This window comes from Myxine glutinosa, chromosome 5 (assembly GCF_964187855.1).
Source record: "Myxine glutinosa chromosome 5, kmMyxGlut1.1, whole genome shotgun sequence".
Lineage (NCBI taxonomy): Eukaryota > Metazoa > Chordata > Myxini > Myxiniformes > Myxinidae > Myxine > Myxine glutinosa.
This window is the reverse complement of record NC_136265.1, coordinates 55,317,123-55,339,646: the sequence shown is the minus strand read 5'-3', so window position 1 is coordinate 55,339,646 and position 22,524 is coordinate 55,317,123. Positions and strand designations below refer to the sequence as shown.

Here is a 22,524-nt window from a genome sequence, read left to right as displayed (position 1 = left end):
GTGTAAAAAGTAAGTACACCCTTGGCTCTAATAGGTGGTATTGCCCCCTTTGGCAGAAACAACTTCAAGTAGGCATTTCTTATAACTGTCTTCCAGTCTCTGACATCGACTGGGAGAAATTTTTGCCCACTCCTCCATGCAAAATTCTTTCAGCTGTGCGATGTGTTACATATTTATGTGAATGTATGTGGATTACCATTCAGGTCTTTGCTTATCCGTGTGTAGTATATTAAGGGTTGTTGTGATTGGAGGGTCAGGAGCCCTTCTGAACAAGTGGCCGGAAACGGAAGTGACCGGAAACGGAAGAGGAAAAAGACACGAGGAAAAAAGGACGAGGCTTCTTCTTCCTCGCCCCGCACCGACGAAAGGTGGGATTGATTGAGCCGTGTGGAAAAGCGGCGTTCCCGAGCCTGTCTGGCGAGAGGAGTTACCGGGACGGATACCTGCCCGGTGGACGGCAAACTGTCGTGTGGCCGTGCACCGATCCAGCGTTTGGCGCCGTGCGCGACACCGTCTAAAAAGACGCGTACGGGTCGCCCGTTGGGGCCTAACACGCCTGGCAAGCGGCGTGGGGCTGTTGGCTTGCTTTCCCGTCCCCGCTTCGCGTGGCCACGAGGGGCTGTAGCCGGGGTGCCTGGTACGATACCTGCCCGGTGGAAACACGTCCACCCGGGGTTCGTTCAACCGCCCGAGTGCGGCGACGCCGACCATCATCTTGGTCAGGAGGGGCCCAGAGACATTGTGCGGGACCGAGACCAAAAGGGTGTCGTGAGTACTCACCGGGACACCCGTATATAAGATGGCCATCTTACTCATAGGGAATTGATTGTGGCTGGGGAATTGTTGATGGTAGTGTATTGTTGATTGCTCGGGGAAAATCTCCGTGGTTGTGTCATTGAAATATTGTTGATGGTTGTGTATTGTTGATTGCTCGGGGAAAATCTCCGTGGTTGTGTCATTGAAATTGTATGGTATCATTACCATTGAAATATATCCTTGAACGTCAGTTGTCTCTTGGGTGAAATTCATATGGATTGCGTGGCGAAAGCGCATATATAATACAGCTTTCTGGCGAAGTTCCTCTCACGGTCCGGGGGTCACTGAGACCAGGTATTCACCGAGGGGACCACGTAACAGAATTGGGGGCTCGTCCAAATTACGATTTGCGGTTTCGCAATTGGGTCTACGTCCGGGATTTAAAATTGTATAAAATAATAAAATAATAATTTTTTATTAATTAAAATTTATTAATTAATTATTAATTGGTAAAAATTTTTGAGAAATTGGGGTAAAGTCTTGGGTGAAGGTTAACAGGTGGTAACGATAGACACCATGGCGTTTGTGGCACAGAACTTTGGGGTAACCCCGAGTGAGGCACAGTTCCGAGCGTTGCTAAAGTCGGACCTCTTGAAATTGGCCAAACATTTTAACTTGGAGGTCCGAACTAATTTGAGGAAGGCAGAGTTGCAGGCCACGGTGATACAATCTATGGTGGGATTAGGAACATGGGACGAGTTAGCCTGGGAGTGGCTACCCGAAGAACCAGAAGATGTTGAGCTCCGGAAACTGGAGTTGCAATTACGGAGCCAGGAACGGATTAAAGAAGAAGAAAGGAAAGCAGAAGAGAGGAGAGAAGAGAAGCAAGCAGAGGAAAGGAGAGTGGAACGAGAACTCCAGGAAAGGTTAAAAGAAGAAGAAAGGAAAGCAGAAGCGAGGAGAGAAGAGAAACAAGCAGAGGAAAGGAGAGTGGAACGAGAACTCCAGGAAAGGTTAAAAGAAGAAGAAAGGAAAGCAGAAGCAGAGGAAAGGAGAGTGGAATGAGAACTCCAGGAAAGGTTAGAAGGGAGAAAAGCAGAGGAGAGGAGAGCTGCAAGGGACCTCGAAGCAGAGGAGAGAAAAGCGGAAAGGGAATTAAAGGAACGTGACATGGAGCTTCAGCAAGAAATCAAATTCAAGGAGCTGGAGTTAATGAGAGAACGGGGAGAGGCACCACCCTTGCTGACGGGGTCGACACCTAACCAGAAAACCTGGGATGTGGGCAGACATGTGAGGCTGGTTCCACCGTTCAGTGAAAAGGAAGTCGCGAAATTTTTCCCACACTTTGAGAAAGTGGCTCGACAATTAAACTGGCCGGAGGAAGCCTGGACCATACTCGTGCAAAGTGTGCTGGTGGGGAAAGCTCAGGAAATTTATTCGGCGCTACCAATGGACCAATGTGCAGATTATGAGGTACTGAAGAAGCACATCCTCAAGGCCTATGAGTTGGTTCCGGAAGCTTACAGGCAAAAATTCAGGAATGCCAGGAAGAGGGAGAGTGAGACCCATGTGGAGTTTGCCAGAGTGAAAGAAAACATGTTTGATCGGTGGTGTGAGTCAAAAGGAGTCGGGAAAGACTTCGAAACATTGCGGGACTTGATCCTGGTGGAGGAATTCCAGCAGTGTGTCCACGAGGACATCAAAGTGTACCTGCAGGAAAAGAAAGTACCAAAGTTGTGGGACGCAGCCACCATGGCAGATGATTATGCCTTAACCCACCGAATAGGGGTCCACAAACCTAACTCCTCGCCTAGACTTCAGCAGGGGAGTTATGGAACACCCGGTGCGGAGAACGACCTTACATGGCGGCGGCCTCGAGATGATTATGGGGACAACTATGATACCCCAACGGTTAGAAATCCGAGGGCTACGGGCCCAAGACAAACTTATTTTTCGGGGGGCTCAAGGCCGACCCCGAGGTTCTCCCCCGGGCCTACTTGTGCTTTTTGCCATAAAACTGGATACTTGATGTCCCAATGTTACCTCCGAAAAAGGGAGAACCCAGAACGGAATCAGTCTAGTGCGACTCCGAATGCACTGGCAAGTGTGAGAAATCATTCTTGGAGAGCAGAGCTGGGGGAAGATTCCCCTGTCAAAGGTACGGCGTGCCGGGAGAACCTTGTTCAGGAGGGCTACAAACATTTCATTTCAGAGGGGTTCGTGTCGCTGGATGGCGACCCGAGTAACCAGAAGCCAGTTAGGGTATTGAGGGACACAGGAGCCCACCAATCGTTGATGCTGGAGGGCATTTTGCCATTGTCGGAGAAGACGGCAACTGGGGTTAGTGTGCTTTTACAGGGGGTCGGGGGCTATGTTAAAGCTCCGCTTCATGTCATCCAGTTGAGTTCTGAGTTGGTATCCGGGCCGGTCACCGTAGGCTTACAAGCCACCCTTCCTGTGGAGGGAATCTCTTTTATTATCGGGAATGATTTGGCCGAGGGGCGAGTTTCGGGTAATCCAATAATGGTGGACAAGCCCAGTAAGGAAAATAACACCACTCGGTTAGAGATGGAGATTCCGGGTATCTTTCCATCCTGTGCAGTGACTCGGGCTATGGGTAGAAAGCACGCGGAAGAGAAGGAGGAAGAAAGAGAGGGGGAGTTGGAACCCTTAGAGGTACGGGAAGACAACTCGGAAAAGGGAAATAACCAGGGGAGGGATTCCCAGGAATTTCGAGAAATGGTAGCGTCTGGAACGCAAGGGGACGTGGAGTGTCCGTCGGAGACCGCGGAGAACGAAGTGGAGCAAACCGCGCTGGTCCGAAGGAGACTAGTGGAAGAACAACACGAAGACTCGGAGATCCAGAGGTTAATTGAGAAAGCCTTTACGGAAGAAGAGGCTACGAAGATACCTGTGGGGTATTTCATGAAGGGGGAAACCCTAATGAGGAAATGGAGGCCCCCGGAGGTGCCCGCAGACGATGAGTGGAAAGTTCACTATCAGATTGTGGTGCCACCGCTGTCCCGGAAGGAGATCTTGAGTTTGGCACATGAGACCCCTTGGGCCGGGCACCTGGGAGTGAACAAGACCTGTGACAGGATATTGATACATTTTTTCTGGCCGGGACTGCGACGGGATGTGGCGGAGTTCTGCAAGTCCTGCCATTCTTGTCAGCTGGTGGGAAAGCCGAATCAAAAAATCCCACCCGCCCCGTTAAAGCCAATTCCAGCTTTTGAAGAGCCATTCAGCCGAGTCATTGTGGACTGTGTGGGCCCTTTACCCAAAACCAAAGCTGGACATCAATACTTACTGACCATCATGTGCGCGTCCACCAGGTTCCCTGAGGCAGTGCCTCTGAGGAAAATAACGGCGGCAGTTATTGCAAAGGCCTTGATTAAATTTTTCACTTGGGTTGGTCTACCTAAGATCATTCAATCGGATCAGGGGTCCAATTTCATGTCCACACTGTTCCAGCAAGTGGTACACCTGTTGGGGGTGGAACAAGTAAGATCCAGCGCCTACCATCCCGAGAGCCAAGGGGCCCTGGAAAGGTTTCACCAGACTTTAAAGAATATGATCCGAACGTATTGTTTTGAATGTGCCAAGGATTGGGATGAAGGGATACCCCTATTGTTGTTTGCGGCGAGGGAGTCCGTGCAGGATTCCTTGGGATTCAGTCTGTTTGAACTGGTGTTTGGACACGCAGTGCGGGGACCGTTGAAATTGGTGAAAGAACAGTGGTTACTACAGGAGTCCCGGACACCGATGGTGGAGTATGTGTCCACAGTAAAAAACCGATTGGCAAAGGCGTGTGAGGTGGCACGACGGAACTTGAGAAGGGCCCAGGGGAAAATGAAGGAGAGACATGACAAGACCTCGCAGATAAGGAATTTCAGTCCTCAGGACCGGGTGTTAGTATTGCTGCCCGTTCCAGGTCAGCCCCTCCAGGCTAGATATTTCGGTCCTTATGCAGTGGAGGAGAGGGTGAATGAGACAGACTACGTGGTGACCACTCCCGACCGACGAAAAAAGCGACAGTTGTGTCATGTCAACCGACTGAAGAAATATCATGAGAGGGAACCGGTGGAAGACGTAGTTCCTGTCTCACCGGTCGTACCGGTGACAATGGACGGAAACGCCGGTGTGAAGTTTGATAACTTGGATGACCAGGCCTGCCCCAAATTGACGAACACCGAAGTGTTGAATCATTTGGATGAGAAGTTAGGTCATTTAACAAGGGAACAGCAAGGACAACTGTCCAGCCTAATGTTCGAATTTAAACATTTGTTCACAGATGTACCTGGTCGTACGGACTTAGTATATCATGATATCGAGGTGGGGGAGGCCACTCCAGTGAAACAACACCCCTATCGGATGAACCCGGTGAAGATGGAGTACCTTCGGAAGGAGATGCAATATATGTTGGACAATGACATCATCGAACCAAGCAACAGTGAATGGAGCTCCCCATGTGTGTTGGTTCCGAAACCCGATGGCAGCTTCCGGTGTTGTACAGATTTAAAACGGGTGAATGCAGTGACCAAGACCGACTCCTATCCGCTCCCGAGGATTGACGACTGTATTGATCGAATAGGCCCAGCTAAATTTGTTACCAAATTTGACTTGCTGAAAGGGTATTGGCAGATCCCTCTTACCGATAGAGCCAAAGAAATCTCAGCTTTGGTCACTCCGAATGGGTTATATCAGTACAAGGTCCTCCCTTTTGGGTTGAAGAACGGGCCGGCTACATTTCAACGACTGATTAATAGGCTCATTGCAGACCTGGAGGGGGTGGAGGCATATCTGGATGATGTAATCATCCACACCATGACCATGGAAGACCACATTAAGCAAATCCATGCATTTTTTCAGACGATGTCCGAGGCAGGTCTGACCATCAACTTAGCCAAGAGTGAATTTGTAAGAGCACAGGTAGTGTTCCTCGGCCATGTAGTAGGGCAGGGTCAAGTACAACCAGTGACCGCCAAGGTAGAAGCTATCGATCGCTTCCAAGTCCCAAAGGGGAAGAAAGAGCTGATGAGATTCTTAGGTATGGCGGGGTGGTACCGGCGGTTCTGTAAGAATTTTTCGGATGTGGTAGCCCCTTTAACGAGTTTGTTGAGAAAGGAGACCCCATTCGTTTGGGATGGCAAATGTCAGGCGGCCTTTGCCCATGTCAAAGCGATACTAATGAGCTCTCCGGTCCTAACCGCTCCGGACTTTCAGGCACCTTTCAAGTTGGCCGTAGATGCAAGTGATGTGGGGGCTGGAGCGGTCTTGTTACAGGAAGATGAGGATGGGGTGGACCACCCCGTGTGCTACTACTCCAAAAAGTTCAATAAACATCAGGCAAATTATGCCACCGTGGAGAAAGAGACCCTGGCTCTCCTGCTAGGGCTTCAACATTATGAGGTGTATTTAGGAATCACGTCCTTTCCCATAAAGGTCTTTACGGATCACAACCCCTTAACCTTCATTCAAAGAATGAAAAATAAAAATCAGAGGTTGATGAGATGGAGTTTGGCTTTGCAGGGGTTCAACTTGGAAATTGAACATGTACGGGGCCGGGACAATGTCGTGGCGGACGCTTTGTCCAGATTGAGTTAATCTGGGGGGGGGGGGGGGGGGGGGAGGGGGGGGTTGAGTTATCTGGTTTGTTTCTCCAAATTGGCCGGCAAAGAAAGTTTTCGCTGGGTTCAAACTTTCTTTCTTGAAGGGGGGGAGTGTTACATATTTATGTGAATGTATGTGGATTACCATTCAGGTCTTTGCTTATCCGTGTGTAGTATATTAAGGGTTGTTGTGATTGGAGGGTCAGGAGCCCTTCTGAACAAGTGGCCGGAAACGGAAGTGACCGGAAACGGAAGAGGAAAAAGACACGAGGAAAAAAGGACGAGGCTTCTTCTTCCTCGCCCCGCACCGACGAAAGGTGGGATTGATTGAGCCGTGTGGAAAAGCGGCGTTCCCGAGCCTGTCTGGCGAGAGGAGTTACCGGGACGGATACCTGCCCGGTGGACGGCAAACTGTCGTGTGGCCGTGCACCGATCCAGCGTTTGGCGCCGTGCGCGACACCGTCTAAAAAGACGCGTACGGGTCGCCCGTTGGGGCCTAACACGCCTGGCAAGCGGCGTGGGGCTGTTGGCTTGCTTTCCCGTCCCCGCTTCGCGTGGCCACGAGGGGCTGTAGCCGGGGTGCCTGGTACGATACCTGCCCGGTGGAAACACGTCCACCCGGGGTTCGTTCAACCGCCCGAGTGCAGCGACGCCGACCATCATCTTGGTCAGGAGGGGCCCAGAGACATTGTGCGGGACCGAGACCAAAAGGGTGTCGTGAGTACTCACCGGGACACCCGTATATAAGATGGCCATCTTACTCATAGGGAATTGATTGTGGCTGGGGAATTGTTGATGGTAGTGTATTGTTGATTGCTCGGGGAAAATCTCCGTGGTTGTGTCATTGAAATATTGTTGATGGTTGTGTATTGTTGATTGCTCGGGGAAAATCTCTGTGGTTGTGTCATTGAAATTGTATGGTATCATTACCATTGAAATATATCCTTGAACGTCAGTTGTCTCTTGGGTGAAATTCATATGGATTGCGTGGCGAAAGCGCATATATAATACAGCTTTCTGGCGAAGTTCCTCTCACGGTCCGGGGGTCACTGAGACCAGGTATTCACCGAGGGGACCACGTAACAGATGTTTGAGGGGTTTCTTGCATGCACAGCTCGTTTCAAATCCCCCCACAACATCTCGATTGGATTTAGATCCGGGCTTTGACTTGGCCATTCCAGAACCTTCCATTTCTTTCTTTTCAGCCATTCCTTGGTGGATTTACTGGTATGTTTAGGGTCATTGTCATGTTGCAAGGTCCATCTTTGGTTGAGCTTCAACTTTCCGACAGATGGCCTCACATTATCCTCAAGCACCCTCTGGTACAATTAAGAATTCATAGTGGATTCTATGATGGTGAGCTGCCCAGGCCCTGATGCAGCAAAGCTGCCCCAAACCATAATAATTCCACCACCATGCTTTACAGTTGGTATCAGGTTCTTGTGGTCAAATGCTGTCTTTGATTTTCACCAAACATGTCTTCTGGTACTGTGGCCAAATAGCTCTACCTTTGACTCATCTGTCCAGAGCACATTGCTCCAGAAGTGCTGGTCTTTGCTGAGGTGTTCATTGGCAAACTTTAGTCTTACCCTGATGTTCTTTCTGGACAGCAAAGGTTTCCTCCTGGCACACCTCCCATGTAGGTCAAATTTGTGCAGCCTCTTTCTAATCGTAGACTCGTGCATTTTGACATCAACAGTGGCAAGAGCTACCTGTAGGTCCCATGATGACATTCTGGGGTTCTTCGAGACTTCTTTCAGCATCTTGCGGTCTGCTCTCGGGATGAACTTGCTGGGGCGGCCTGGCCTGAACAAGTTGGCAGTTGTTTGGCATCTTCTCCACTTGTAGATGATCTTCCGCACAGTCGAATGATTGATTTCAAATTGTTTGGAGATCTTTTTAAATCCCTTTCCAGACTCGTAGGCATCGATAACCTTCTTTCTGAAGGCCTCAGAGAGCTCTTTTGATCAAGGCATGGTGATGCCGCACACTTCAACAACAAAGAGCAAACCAAACTAAATGTCTGAGGTTTAAATAAGACAGGTTCCTCCAACATCCTCTCTAATGATGCTCTAATCATTTGCACATGAGCTGGTGCACCTGATTCTATTTTTAGGTATTTGAAGTAGTGATAAATATAGGGGTGTACTTACTTTTTCCACATGGGAAATTTGCATTTATGTTTATTTAAATTATACAATGGACTACAAAATGTAAATGTTTCATGATATTTGTTATATTATATCACCTTTATCTATCAATATTGTTGAAATGAAGATCAAATAGCTGTATGTTGAAAAAGTCAAAACTTTACATGGGGTGTACTTACTTTTTCACATGACTGAATGTATATTAAAAATTTTTTTTATTTTAAAGCAAAGACTATAGCACTTAGGTGGAATTTGTTTCGAAAGCCATTAACGAGACCGATTGGCTGATGTATAATCCAAGTTTCCGCTCGTTTCAATGTATAGCCCTTGAGATATGAGTGCCAACACATTTTGGACAGTCGGACGGACAGACACCAACGTGATTTTGAGGGTTTTCTAAATAAAACTCAAGAATGCAGAAACAGATGTTGCTGAAATTTGGAACATATTACCTCAATGTACAAAGCATTTACTTCTAAATTTGCAGCCTATTTCGTCCAGTAGAAGCCGAGAAACGTATTTTCAGTCCACATGTTAAAGCTGCATACAGAGAAACTATCCCTTATATAAAGGGAGGGGCACTTTGCACCTCCCTTTGATTCAACGCCTTTGCCATAACACTTCAAATTGAGCTCAGGTGCATCCAATTTTCTTTGATCATCCTTGAGATGTCTCTCCAACTGAGTCAATATGTGGCCAATTCAATTGATTGGACATGATTTGGAAAGAAACACACCTTTCCATGCAAGGTCCCACAGTTCACAGAGCATGTCAGAGCAAACTCCACCATGGAGGTCAAAGGAACTGTCCCTAGAACTCCGAGATAGAATTGTGAGGAGGCATAAGATCTGGGGAAGTGTATGAAACAATTTCTAGTGTTGAAAGTTCCCAAGAGCACAGTGAGCTCCATCATTAAGAAATGGAAGGATATAAGATTGGAGAACCCCCACCTCACCTTCTCCCAGGGAGCCACCTGTTCCCCAGGTTTGATCGGATTTAAAAGTCTGATGTGTATGTTTGCAAGTTTGTTACAGGTGCTCCATAAGCCTTAGAAACTTGAAAAATATAAAGTTCAGTTTTAATGTGATGTTTTTCTTTTCAGATTTTATTGTGAAAGTGAAGGTGGAATCTGAGTTTGAGGATGACTCACTATCTCAAGAGATAAAAAATATTCAACCCAAACGTCCGCTCCCTGGGACTTCCGCTTCCGGTCCTCCCGGCGAGGTAGTGTTCTTCCAAGCTTTCCACGTCATCAAAGTTAAGTATTTTCCTGTTTGTGTTTTTCTCAAATCTCTACTGTTTATTTTACTGTGTATGTTTCTGCTGTGTGTTTCTAGTTAGATCTCCGTTTGTAAATCGTGCATACCTGTGTGTAATAGTCGTTTTGTTCGCGCCGCATTTGGGGCCTGGTACCTCGAGACTTCCCTGTCTCCTTGGCGATTGTTTGTTGTCTATTTATGCTCATTATTTCACTGTATTGCTTTTTTCTTTGTCTTTCGTTTCACCCCATACTTCACCCGAACATCTTACCCTTTGTTTAACATCTTGATACAAAAAAAACTCCAAAAAAATTAAGATCTTAATAATAATTTCCTTCTCTCCTCGTGGCTCCTCCTCCCCCGACCGCAACCACGTGTTGTCTCCCCCATCCCATTTTCTCTCCTTCCTTCATATCTCAATCCTCTCCAGCCGATACCTTTCCAATTTTTTTTTGGAAAGGTACATTCCTCAGATCCACTTTCACCTCACATTCAACAAAAAAATATATATACTAATGAAGAATTTTAAAAGTAAGCCCCTCCTCCTGCACTAACACAATTGCTTATACACCTCCTTGTTTCTTCGTTCTCTGCTCACCTGGCTGTCAATCTTGTATTCTTCTGTTCCTCCTTCTAAACCTGTTCTGGAATCCTTTAGCCCCCTTAGCCTCAATGCCCTCACTTCAGGGAATTTCCCAGATCGTTTTCATGCTTTTGTTTTAAAATGTTTAAACTTTCCCCTGCAGTGTTGTATTCTGTTGTATATTATAACATGCTTTTCCTCTTCCTCTTTAAAAGGCTGTCTTCAATTTGCTCATCAAATCTCTCCATTTCAAAAAAAATTTCAATCTCTTACAGTTCTTCCTTTCTACATTCCCGAAACTCACCTGCATTCCACCGCTCCTCTAACGTTTTCAAACGGATCTCTGAATTGAAAATCACAAGAAGTGCATTTTACAATAAATGTTTGTTTTCCATAAATCGTCCAACACTTTCTAAAATCCCAACTCACCCCTCCCTTCCTAAAACTCCCCCCTCACCTCTCCCCTCCTAAACTCCCTCCTCACACCTCTCTTCCCAAACTCCCCCCTCTCCTCCCAAGCTCCCCCTTGCCCCTCCCCTCCCAAACTGTCCTCTACCCCTCCTTTCCTCAACTCCCTCCTCCCCATCCTCAACTCCATCCTCACTCCTCCCCTTCAAATCTTCCCCATTCACTCCTCCCCTCCTAAACTCCACCTCACCCACCCCTCCTAAACTCCCCCTCACCCTCCCCTCCTAAACTCCTTCTCACCCTTCCCTCCTAAACTGTCCCCTCACCCCTCCCCTCATAAATTCCCCCCTTACCCCTCCCCTTCAAAACTCCCCCTCCCCCTTCCCTCCTCCCCTTAAAATCTCCCCACCCTCTATTTTTCTCCAATTCTTTCTCACTCCTCCTCCTCAAAGCTGCCTCCTCCCCGCTTCCTCTCCCTTGCAACTCGTACCTCCACCTCCTCCAACCTTCTTCCTCGCTCTACCCCTCCCCCCCCCCCTTAAACAATTCCTCACTGTGCCTCATCCCATCACCATCAAACCTGTTGTCCTCCTCATCCTTCCCTTTCTCTAAGCTCTTCTGCAATCTCCGACACACTATCAACAGCTCTCCCTACCTCCTCCTCTCCCTCAACTTACTCTACCCCTCCACTGTCCTGTATCTGATGCTCTCCCTCCCTCTTCCTTAACAGTGTGGACCTCAAACATCCAGAGCCTTCACTCAAACCTGATTGATCTCTCCATACAGGTTGCTTCTGACAAACCAGACTTGACCAACTTTCCTCCTTCAAGATGTCTCTGATTCCTTAATATCTCTCCCTGGTTACTCCCTCCTCCGGTATGATAGACCTGAGCCTCATCCTGGGGTGGGGTTGCTATCTTTATCAAAAACTCTTTTCCTTACTCTCCAGGCACTGCCCTCTCTCCACCACACGCCCAGGAGTACCTCTGTCTACGGCTTCCCCTTCGCTCCCACCTTTTGTTCATATGTGTGTTGTACCGTCCACCAAACAGTGATGACTCCATCTGCACTCCCCCCCTCCCCTTCCTCACGGACCTCTCACTTCCACAGATTTACCGATGTCCCTGTTCTCTACTGTTGTTGTGCTTGTATGCTTTCCTCTCTCTCCCCCTTTTTTCTCCCGCTCCCTTTATTTATTGTATTTTTAATGGGTCCGTGCATGTTCTCGTGTGTAATGTCTTAGGTCTTGCACGCGCCTTGACTCTGCATACAAAAAAGAAGAAGAAAAAAAAAATGAAGTCTGAACCAGTACAACATTCTGCTTCTTCCAGTTTCAGACAGTGATGTGTGTGTGTGTGTGTGTGTGTGTGTGTGTGTGTGTGTGTGTGTGTGTGTGTGTGTGTGTGTGTGTGTGTGTGTGTGTGTGTACATTGTACAAGAGGTTGTGAGATGCTGTTGGACTTGTCTTTTAAGGCCACATGGTGACTATAGGCCATGTTAAAATGACCCAGCTCATTAATAACGGATTCCTCTCTGCATATTGAAGCATCACGATATTTGTTTGAGATGTTCAGGGTAAACGTGTGTTTCAGAGGAGGAATTAATCTGTAAAACTATTCGGGTCAAATACATAATCATTCACAATGCATGTTCCTCTTGTAGAAAACAAAATAAGGAGAGGCGAGAGCTTCGTCAATGCCACACCATCGTAAATCTCTACAATTCCCACCTGATGCAAAGTTAAAAGATAGCAATAAGCAATGTTTTGACACCTGGAAAAGTATTGCCGATATACTCACAGTACCTCTCTGAATGGATAAACCAGCCAACTCACGTATTTATTTCGTACATTAACATTTTAAAGAGTCTCACCATCCCGAATGACATATCCACGAGAGATGGCAAACAGGAGCATGTACACGGCATTCGCCAACAGGCCTCACCATTCCTTGGTTCTTCTTCATATTGCCAATGAACACTTTTCAGAGAAATGCAGAGTATTGTTTCACCGAGTGGGCTGGTACCCCTTTGTCCTTCGTCTCTTTTCTAGATATTGTAAATAGAAAAGGTATGAAAGTCATTATGTCTTGGCAGCGGCATAGAACAATGGATGCATTCAACAGAATGTTCATCAAAGTATGTTAACCACCATAGGAAGCAAGGAGAAACTAATGCTACAACCATTAACACATGGTGGGGGCAAGCCCATGGTTGCTATACACTGTCCAGAATAATGGAGCAACCTCTGATAAGATCGTTTGTGTGTGATCAGTAAATGTCTGACTCATTTGGGGAGATGCGCAATTCCTCTATTTTTGAATCTTTCCTGTTCAATCGAATTAGGCATATTCGGGGCCAATCTTCAATCTAATTTGAGTGAAATATATGTCAATTTTTTTAAGTTGGTGCGAATTAATGATGATTTTTGTGACTTGTCTTTACAGGGAAACAAATGGAACTGGTTTCTTGTTCCAACTGTTCCCAGTGGTTTGACACGGAAGTTTTCAATCGGCCCACGACTCAGAGTGTTTGTCAAGAAACTGACGAAGCTGGCAGCGTGTCTCTCACACGCAGATGTAAGCGTTGTACAGACACCCTCAAGAATATCCGAGGAAGTGAGAGACCATACAAGTGTTCTGTGTGCAGCAAAGCTTTTTCTCGTTCTTCAGATTTGCCAAGACATCAAAGAGTACACACGGGAGAGAAGCCGTACAATTGTTCGTTTTGCAGCAAAGCATTTTCTGATTATTCATCTTTGCGTCAACATCAAAAACTTCACACAGGAGAAAAGCTGTACAGGTGTTATGTGTGCAGCAAAGCATTTATTCGTTCTTCAGTTTTTTACAGACATCAAAGAGTACACACGGGAGAGAAGCCTTACAAGTGTTCGTTTTGCAGCAAGGCATTTGCTGATTTGTCATATTTGCGTCAACATCAAAGAGTACACACAGGAGAGAAGCCATACAAGTGTTCATTTTGCAGCACGGCATTTGCTGATTCTTTGTCTTTGCGTCAACATAAAAAACGTCACACAGGAGAAAACCCCGATCAATGTTCATTGTGCAGCAAGGCATTTGCTAGTTCATCATATCTCCGTCAACATCAAAAGATTCACACAGGAGAAAAGCCCTATCAGTGTTCAGTGTGCAGCAAGGCTTTTGTTTATTCATCAAGCTTGCGTAAACATCAAAAACGTCACACAGGAGAGAAGCCATACAAGTGTTCGTTTTGCAGCAAGGCATTTGCTGATTCGTCATATTTGCGTCAACATCAAAGAGTACACACAGGAGAGAAGCCGTACAAGTGTTCATTTTGCAGCACGGCATTTGCTGATTCTTTATCTTTGCGGCAACATAAAAAACGTCACACAGGAGAAAACCCCGATCAATGTTCAGTGTGCAGCAAGGCATTTGCTAGTTCATCATATCTCCGTCAACATCAAAAGATTCACACAGGAGAAAAGCCCTATAAGTGTTCAGTGTGCAGCAAGGCTTTTGTTTATTCATCAAGCTTGCGACAACATAAAAAACGTCACACAGGAGAGAAGCCGTACAAGTGTTCGTTTTGCAGCAAGGCATTTGCTGATTCGTCATATTTCCTTGAACATCACAAACGTCACACAGGAGAGAAGCCCTATCAGTGTTCATTGTGCAGCAAGGCTTTTGTTAATTCATCAGGCTTGCGTCTCCATCTAACGAGTCACACAGGAGAAAAACCCTATCGGTGTTCTTTATGCAGCAAGGCTTTTATAACTCCATCACGTTTGCATCGACATCAAAAGAGTCACACAGGAGAAAAGCCCCATCAGTGTTCTTTATGCAGCAAGGCTTTTACGACTTCAACATACTTGCATCTGCATCAAAAATATCACACACGAGAAAAACCCTATCAGTGTTCTTCATGCAGCAAGGCTTTTATGCATCCATCACGTTTGCGTCGACATGAAACGATTCACACAGGAGAAAAGCCCTTTCAGTGTTCTTTTTGCAGCAAGGCTTTTGCTATTTCATCATACTTGCGTCTACATCAAATGAGTCACACAGGAGAAAATCCCCATCAGTGTTCTTTATGCAGCAAGGCTTTTATAACTCCATCAGGTTTGCGTCGACATCAAACATTTCACACAGGAGAAAAGCCCTATCAGTGTTCTTTATGCAGCAAGGCTTTTACATCTTCAACATACTTGCATCTACATCAAAAATATCACACAGGAGAAAAAGCTTATCAGTGTTCTTTATGCAGCAAGGCTTTTGTAACTCCATCACGTTTGCGTCGACATCAAACGATTCACACAGAAGAAAAACCTTATCGGTGTTTTTTATGCAGCAAGGCTTTTATTCATCCATCGCGTTTGCGTCGACATCAAACGATTCACACAGGAGAAAAACCCTATCAGTGTTCTTTATGCAGCAAGGCTTTTGTTCATCCATCACGTTTGCGTCAACATCAAACGAGTCACACAGGAGAAAAGCCCTCTCAGTGTTCTTTATGCAGCAAGGCTTTTACAACTCCATCATGTTTGCGTCGACATCAGAAACATTCACACAGGACACCAAGAGTAAGAACAGTAAATGATAACAAGGAGAAAGATTAGGACAAACGGCAGAGGAACAAGAGGAGGGTGACAATTATAAAAATGAGCTGCAACAACTGGAACACGATTTTGCCCTCAAAATAGAGGAGATGAGGCGAAAGACCATGACTCCGTGGAATAGAAAAGCAACAAACTGAGAAAAACACGATTGTCTTTTTTTTCACTTTCATCCAATTTAGCTGCCATAACTGATGACCAATGACGTTGTAGTTTGGAATAAAATATTCTCCATGGGGAGTCCCTCTTATGATTGAAGTTTTTCATCAACCAGGCAAGCAGTTACAGAAAAAAACATTTTAAAATTGAAAATATATGGAGGCGGGCACGCACATGCACGTACACACACACACACACACACACACACACACACACACACACACACACACACACACACACACACACACACACACACACACACACACACACAATTTCCCGACAGGAAATTTGTAGAAGTCACTTCTGCCAAGATATTGCAAGATGCATGGCAAAAGAACCACAAGGGCACAACAACGTATGCAGAATGATCCACTGGCACAACTACAAAACCTTCAATCTCCCAGTTTCAGAAAAATCAAGGAAGCACAAACTAAAAACAATCATTGAGAATGAGGACATCATGCTCATGTTGGACTTGACCTTCCCATGCAACAAAACATTGAAAATAAAGCATTGTGACCGGACATAGTACTCACAAACAAAAAGGAAAACATGGCATCGAGGTGTCAGTACCAAGTGCCTTTGCTCTAATTAAACTGGAAATTAGAAAAATTACCAAGTAACAAAATCTAAAAAGTAAAGAGTGTTGACATTTTCCCAGTGATAGTTTGAGAAATGAGAGTGATTTTAAAAACTTCACTGAAATCCAGGGAATATCAATACAAACCAGCAGGGACCCATGGAAATTCCATGTACTGGAATGTAAAGTGTGACTTCAGTTCTGACCTCCTCCCCTCCTCCCCCCCTCATGAACCCCAAATCCTAATCCTTCCACTCCCAGCACTAAGGTGTCTATCCCCTCCCCACTGTATGCCTTCAACCCCACCACCACCTGTCCACATCACAACCCCACTCCATATTTGACATAAAGGTGTCAATAAATGACCCAAAACCTAAAGATATGTATGTGACAACAAACATTGATATGTGAAATAAAAAATCGAAACAAGCATACAGTTTGGCGTTTTATGTACAATCCATGCAAGTTACAGTACTTTCAGATGCTGAAAACTTTAGAACCCATTAGAATTGACTTTTGTAATTCCCTTTGTAATTCCCTTTTAGAATGACCTTTTGGGATTACTCTTTAGGATTACCCTTTGGGATTACCCTTTAGAACCCATTAGAATTACCCTTTAGAATCACCCTTTAGGATTACCCTTTAGAATTACCCATTAGAATCTTTGGCTTCCGGTCTTGCCGGCGAGGTTTCCGTTTTTTCTAAGCTGTCCACGCTCTCCACACTATCGAAGTTAAGTAATTGTTTCCATTTGTATTTTCGTCAAAACTATTTATTTTATGGTGTGTGTATGTATCGTGTGTCCCTAGGAAGATTCTCAGTGGTAATCTTTCATACCTGTATGAAATATCGTCGGTTCATTCATGTCGTGTCTTTTGAGGCCTTGTACCTTGTCCGACCTGAGGCTTTGTTTTTCTCTCAGTGGTCCATCTATTGTGCTCCAACTACTTTCGTTCTCTGTTTTTTTCCATATCTTTTCACCCCATACGTCCTTGTTTAAAATCTCAACTCAAAAACAAAAAAACAAAAAAAAAAATATTCCCTTCTCTGTTCTTATTCGTTGTTCATATTCGTTCGTTCGTTCTTCGTTCTTCGTGTTTCACCCACATTTCCCCAGATAGTTTTCACTGTTAAACTTTAAAATGTTTAAACTTTCCCCTGAAGTTCTGTATTCTGTCGTGTATTATAACACCTTTTTCTTCTTCTTCTTTAAAAGGTTGCTTTCGACTTGCTCACCAAATCTATTCATTCCAAAAAAAAAATTCCATCTCTTACAGTGCCTCTTTCATACATTCTCTAAACCCCCCCCCCCCCCTCCAGTGTCCTCAAACGTATTTTTGACTCGAAGGTCACAAGAAACTCATTTTGCAATAAATGTTCGTTTCCCATTAATCGTACACTTTCCAAAATCCAATCTCACCCCTCCCCTCCAAATCTTCCCCATCACCCCTCCCCTCCAAATCTTCCCCATCACCCAACCCTTTCAAATCTCCCCCCTTGCCCCTTCCCTCCTAAACTCCCCCCACACCCTTCCCCTCCAAGACTCCCCCTCACCCCTCCCCTCAAAGACTCCCCCCTCACCCCTCCCCTCCAAATCTCCCCCATCTCCCATCCCTTTCAAATCCCTCCCCTTGTCCCTTCCCTCCTAAACTCCCCCCTAACCCCTCCCCTCATAAACTCCCCCCTCACCCCTCCCCTTCGAATCTCCCCACCCTCATTTCTTCTCCATTTCCCCCCTCTCACCCCACCTCCTCAAAACGTCCTCCCCGCTTCTTCCCCCTTCCAATTCTCACCTCCATCTCCCCCAACCTTCTGCCTCGCTCGCCCCCTCCTCAAATAACACCTCACTGTGCCTCACCCAATCACCATCAAACCTTTTGTCCGCCCCATCCTTCCCTTTCTCCGAGCTATTCTGAAATCTCTGACACACCTCCAACAGCTCTACCTACCTCTTCCGCCTCTTCCACATCTTACCCTACCCCTCCCCCCCCCCCCCTGTTCTGTATCCGATTCCCCCCCTTCCTCTTCATTAACGGTATGGGCCTCAAACATCCGGGGCCTTCGTTCAAACTTAACTGATCTCTCCATACAGGTTGCTTCTGACAAACCAGACATGATCTGCTTAACAGAAACTTTCCTCCTTCATGATGTCTCTGATTCCTTAGTATCTCTCCTGGGTTACTCCTCCTCCGGTATGATAGACCTGAGCCTTGTCCTGGAGGTGGGGTTTGCTATCTTCATCAAAAACTCTCTTTCTCACTCGCCCTGCACTGCCCTCTCTCCACCTCACCCCCAGGAATACCTCTGGCTACGGCTTCCCCTTCGCTCCCACCTCTTGTTCATGTAATGTCTTTCTCACATTACATTATAACACCATGTAATGTCTTTATTATAACACCATGTAATGTCTTTCTTATAACACCATGTAATGTCTTTATTATAACACCATGTAATGCCTTTATTATAACACCATGTAATGTCTTTATTATAACACCATGTAATGTCTATTGTAACACCATGTAATGTCTTTATTGTAACACCATGTAATGTTTTTATTGTAACACCATGTAATGTCTTTATTGTAACACCATGTGATGTCTTTATTGTAACACCATGTAATGTCTTTATTGTAACACCATGTAATGTCTATTGTAACACCATGTAACACCATGTAATGTCTTTATTGTAACACAATGTAATGTCTTTATTGTAACACCATGTAATGTCTTTATTGTAACACCATGTAATGTCTTTATTGTAACACCATGTAATGTTTTTATTGTAACACCATGTAAGTCTTTATTGTAACACCATGTAATGTCTTTATTGTAACACCATGTAATGTCTTTATTGTAACACCATGTAATGTCTATTGTAAGACCATGTAACACCATGTAATGTCTTTATTGTAACACCATGTAATGTCTTTATTGTAACACCATGTAATATCTTTATTGTAACACCATGTAACACCATGTAATGTCTTTATTGTAACACCATGTAAGTCTTTATAGTAACCCCATGTAATGTCTTTATTGTAACACCATGTAATGTCTTTGTTGTAACACAATGTAATGTCTTTATTGTAACACCATGTAACACCATGTAATGTCTTTATTGTAACACCATGTAATGTCTTTATTGTAACACCATGTAATGTCTTTATTGTAACACCATGTAATGTCTTTATTGTAACACCATATAATGTCTTTATTGTAACACCATGTAATGTCTTTATTGTAACACCATGTAATGTCTTTATTGTAACACCATGTAATGTCTTTATTGTAACACCATGTAATGTCTTTATTGTAACACCATGTAATGTCTTTATTGTAACACCATGTAATGTCTTTATTGTAACACCATATAATGTCTTTATTTTAACACCATATAATGTCTATATTGTAACACCATGTAATGTCACCATGTAACACCACGTAATGTCACCATGTAACACCTTGACTCTTCTGTTTGAGGTCTCAGCACGCACTGTATTTCCGTTTCCCCTCCGTAGGGGGCGTGGTCATGACCAAAAAGTACAGTGTATCACAGGAGCAGAGCAGAGGCTCTTCACTCAGACCTTGTTGCTGGACTGCCTTGGACTGGACTGTGTTGGACTGGACTGTGTTGGACTGGACTGTGTTGGACTGGACTGCCTTGGGCTACACTGCCTTGGACTGGACTGGACTACACTTTATTCTAATGACGAATGTGTCCGATGAACCGAGATATCTCAGGTGAGGAACACGTGGTGAAGCCTCCGGGATCCACGATGGTCTCCGATGGAAGGAACCTGCTCGATCCGGGAGAATCTCCCGCGGACAAGGAGTTCGGACCCGGTACGTGACGTTCTTATTCCCGTGCGGGTCCGTGCTGTGCACTGTGTACGTTAATAACAATCGTTTGTGTGGGAATCACACCATGTACGGATCGTGAAATATAACAATAATAATAATAATAACATATATAACAATAATAATGATGCAAAATATAACGTGATCGGAAAATATAACAGCACGAAGAGGTTAAAGTCAATTATCCATTCAAGAGCCAGGACGAGGGCAAAACGTTTGGCAGAAAATCCCAGAAGGTGATCAAAAAGTCCAAAAGAGTTCATCACCTTCAAATCTGGAATGCAAAAAGCTGCTGCTGCTGTGCAAGCCCAAATCCTCAGAACCATCTGTGTGGGCGTGTAGAGATTGGCTCCAAACCTTGTTGATGATTCGACTGCCTGTAGTGCGGCAGGTAGGCGAAATATTTGGGAGAATTGTGCCTTTGATGAGACAAGCACGACAGTTGGCACACAGTTAGAGTATGCCCTAAGGAAGGTATTTGGCTATAGGGCCATCGCAGATTTGTCCTGTGACAACAACGGAGGCCATTTTTCAAAATGGCCTCCATTGCTTGTTATTTTACATATATTTGCTACATTACTGTGTATCAACTGTTGTTGTGGTCATACAAGCTTGACATTTGGCACATAATTAAAGACCCATAACTGTAGAGTTATCATATATTTGTCCTGTGACAATGTGTTTAAAATGGCCGCCATTTATATGGTATATGGTATATTAATTTGTATAAACTGTTGTTTGAATCATACAAGCATGGTATTTGGTACACAGTTAAATATTCTGACTTTTAGAATCATCACAGATGTGTCCAATAAAAATGGCGCCCAATTTTTAGTCCGGCAGATTGGTGAAATATTTGGGAGAATTGTGCCTTTGGGGATGATACAAGCACGAGAGTTTGCACACAGTTAGAGTATGCCCTAAGGAAGATATTTGGCTCGAGGGCCATCGCAGATTTGTCCTGTGACAATGGCGGCCATTTTTCAAAAAAGGACAAATCTGCTATGGCCCTATAGCCAAATATATTTCTTAGGGCATACTCTGACTGTGTGCCAAATGCCATGCTTGTATCATCAAAGGCACAATTCCTGCACCTATCTGCCATACCACTGGTTACATGTCGCAACTGGATTGTCCCTATCGATCTTACCCCATAAATCCAGGAGACCTTGAGGGGCTTCAAAGATCCAGGGAGGCCATCTGGCCACTTTATTTGAAAAGTTAACAGCAAGGTCCAAACTTTTTGAAAAGAGACCAAACCCATCCCTTTAGCCGCCCTCACACACGTAAGCCTGGAAGGAGGAGGATGAGAGGATCTGCCGAGAGTTTGGTACTCCCAGCAATCTGAAAACAGAGCATTGCCTGGGTGGTTGTCCCCAAAATAAATGCACTTGTCCCAGTACTTTAGGCTGGAAACCTCCGACTTAAGGGACTAGGGCATCTCACCAGCTTCGACCAGAAGAGCACTCACTGGAGTGCTTTTGAACGCCCCGAGGCAAATATTTTGAGCTCTAGATTGAATAGTTTCCAGCTTCCTGTGGTTGGTTGCGGACATATCCCAAAAACCTTGACTACCGTAATCGAAATGGGAATGGATGAGGGCTTAGTTCAGGAGAATGAGGCTTTCCTGATGTGCCCTCATGGATGTGCCTGAGAGACGACATAAAAGGTTGAGGCCCCTAGCGCACTTGGCAATAAGTTTGTTTATATGGGAATTCCAAATTAAGCCCCTGTCAAAAGTAACCCTTAAAAATGACACATCGGGAGAGTCTTTTAGGGCCGTGCCATTACCGTAAGACTTTGACTATAACGCGCCCCTGTGCATGACGCGCACCCCCAACTTGGGCTTTTGTCGTGGTGTAAAAAAATCTATAGATCTATCCATAATACGTACCCCAATTTCAGCACTGAAATGGAAAAAAAATCGACGTAAAACATGTTATTACATCTGTCAATAACGGCGAGGTCCATCTCAACCACGACTGTCGGCCACAATTTCATAATAGTTGAACAGAGCGGCGCTAATGAAAGAATATCACGGCAGGTCAAGGAACGAAATTTACGACAGTCGTAAATCGTATCAATCACGATGTTCAGTTGTGATTGCGCAAACTTTAAACAAAGCAGCGCATATTAAATAAACTGCGGAAGTCGGATAGCAATCCAACAAAGCAACCCGTAGCCTATTGTCGGACGTCAATCACGTGGTACCCAAGTTGCTGATATAATTGGTGATATTTTATTGTAAAACCCAAGTCTTCTTTGGCAGCTTCATTCAGTTGTTCAAAGGTTTTACCAGCGTCTTCTATTTCCACTCGTTTTCTAACCGTAATTAACCATGAGTTCTCGACGATGATCATACGCCGCGGCTCAAAAACCAAACATTGTTCGATGCGCTGAAGATCACGGCAACAGAGCTGCTGTGCCAGAATTCGATGGAATATCTGAGGTGAACATCAGACTATGGAGAGGACAGGACAGAAGGAGCATCTGCAGTCGCTCCCACCAAGCAAAATGGCCGAACGGGGTCATGCGGCCGCCCATCCCGAGCTCGAGGCCAAACTGCTTG

General features: G+C 45.2%; 2 protein-coding genes across 2 annotated transcripts in view; both read left to right on the top strand.

The window, feature by feature from the left end:
* Positions 1 to 1,282: 1,282 nt before the first annotated feature.
* On the top strand, positions 1,283 to 9,873 carry LOC144892102 (uncharacterized). The gene is made up of 4 exons (XM_078777295.1): positions 1,283 to 1,769; positions 1,836 to 2,368; positions 9,621 to 9,742; positions 9,856 to 9,873. Exons 1-4 carry the CDS (start codon positions 1,333 to 1,335, stop codon positions 9,871 to 9,873), a joined length of 1,110 nt encoding a protein of 369 aa, XP_078633421.1. The 5' UTR covers positions 1,283 to 1,332.
* Positions 9,874 to 12,975: 3,102 nt separating this feature from the next.
* The window catches only part of LOC137428603 (uncharacterized), a 58,195-nt gene continuing 48,646 nt past the window's right edge, over positions 12,976 to 22,524 (top strand). Inside the window, exons 1-2 of the mRNA XM_078777294.1 lie at positions 12,976 to 12,991; positions 13,213 to 14,566. Of these exons, the coding sequence (XP_078633420.1) occupies positions 12,976 to 12,991; positions 13,213 to 14,566 (1,370 nt within the window). The remainder of the gene's footprint in view (positions 12,992 to 13,212; positions 14,567 to 22,524) is intronic.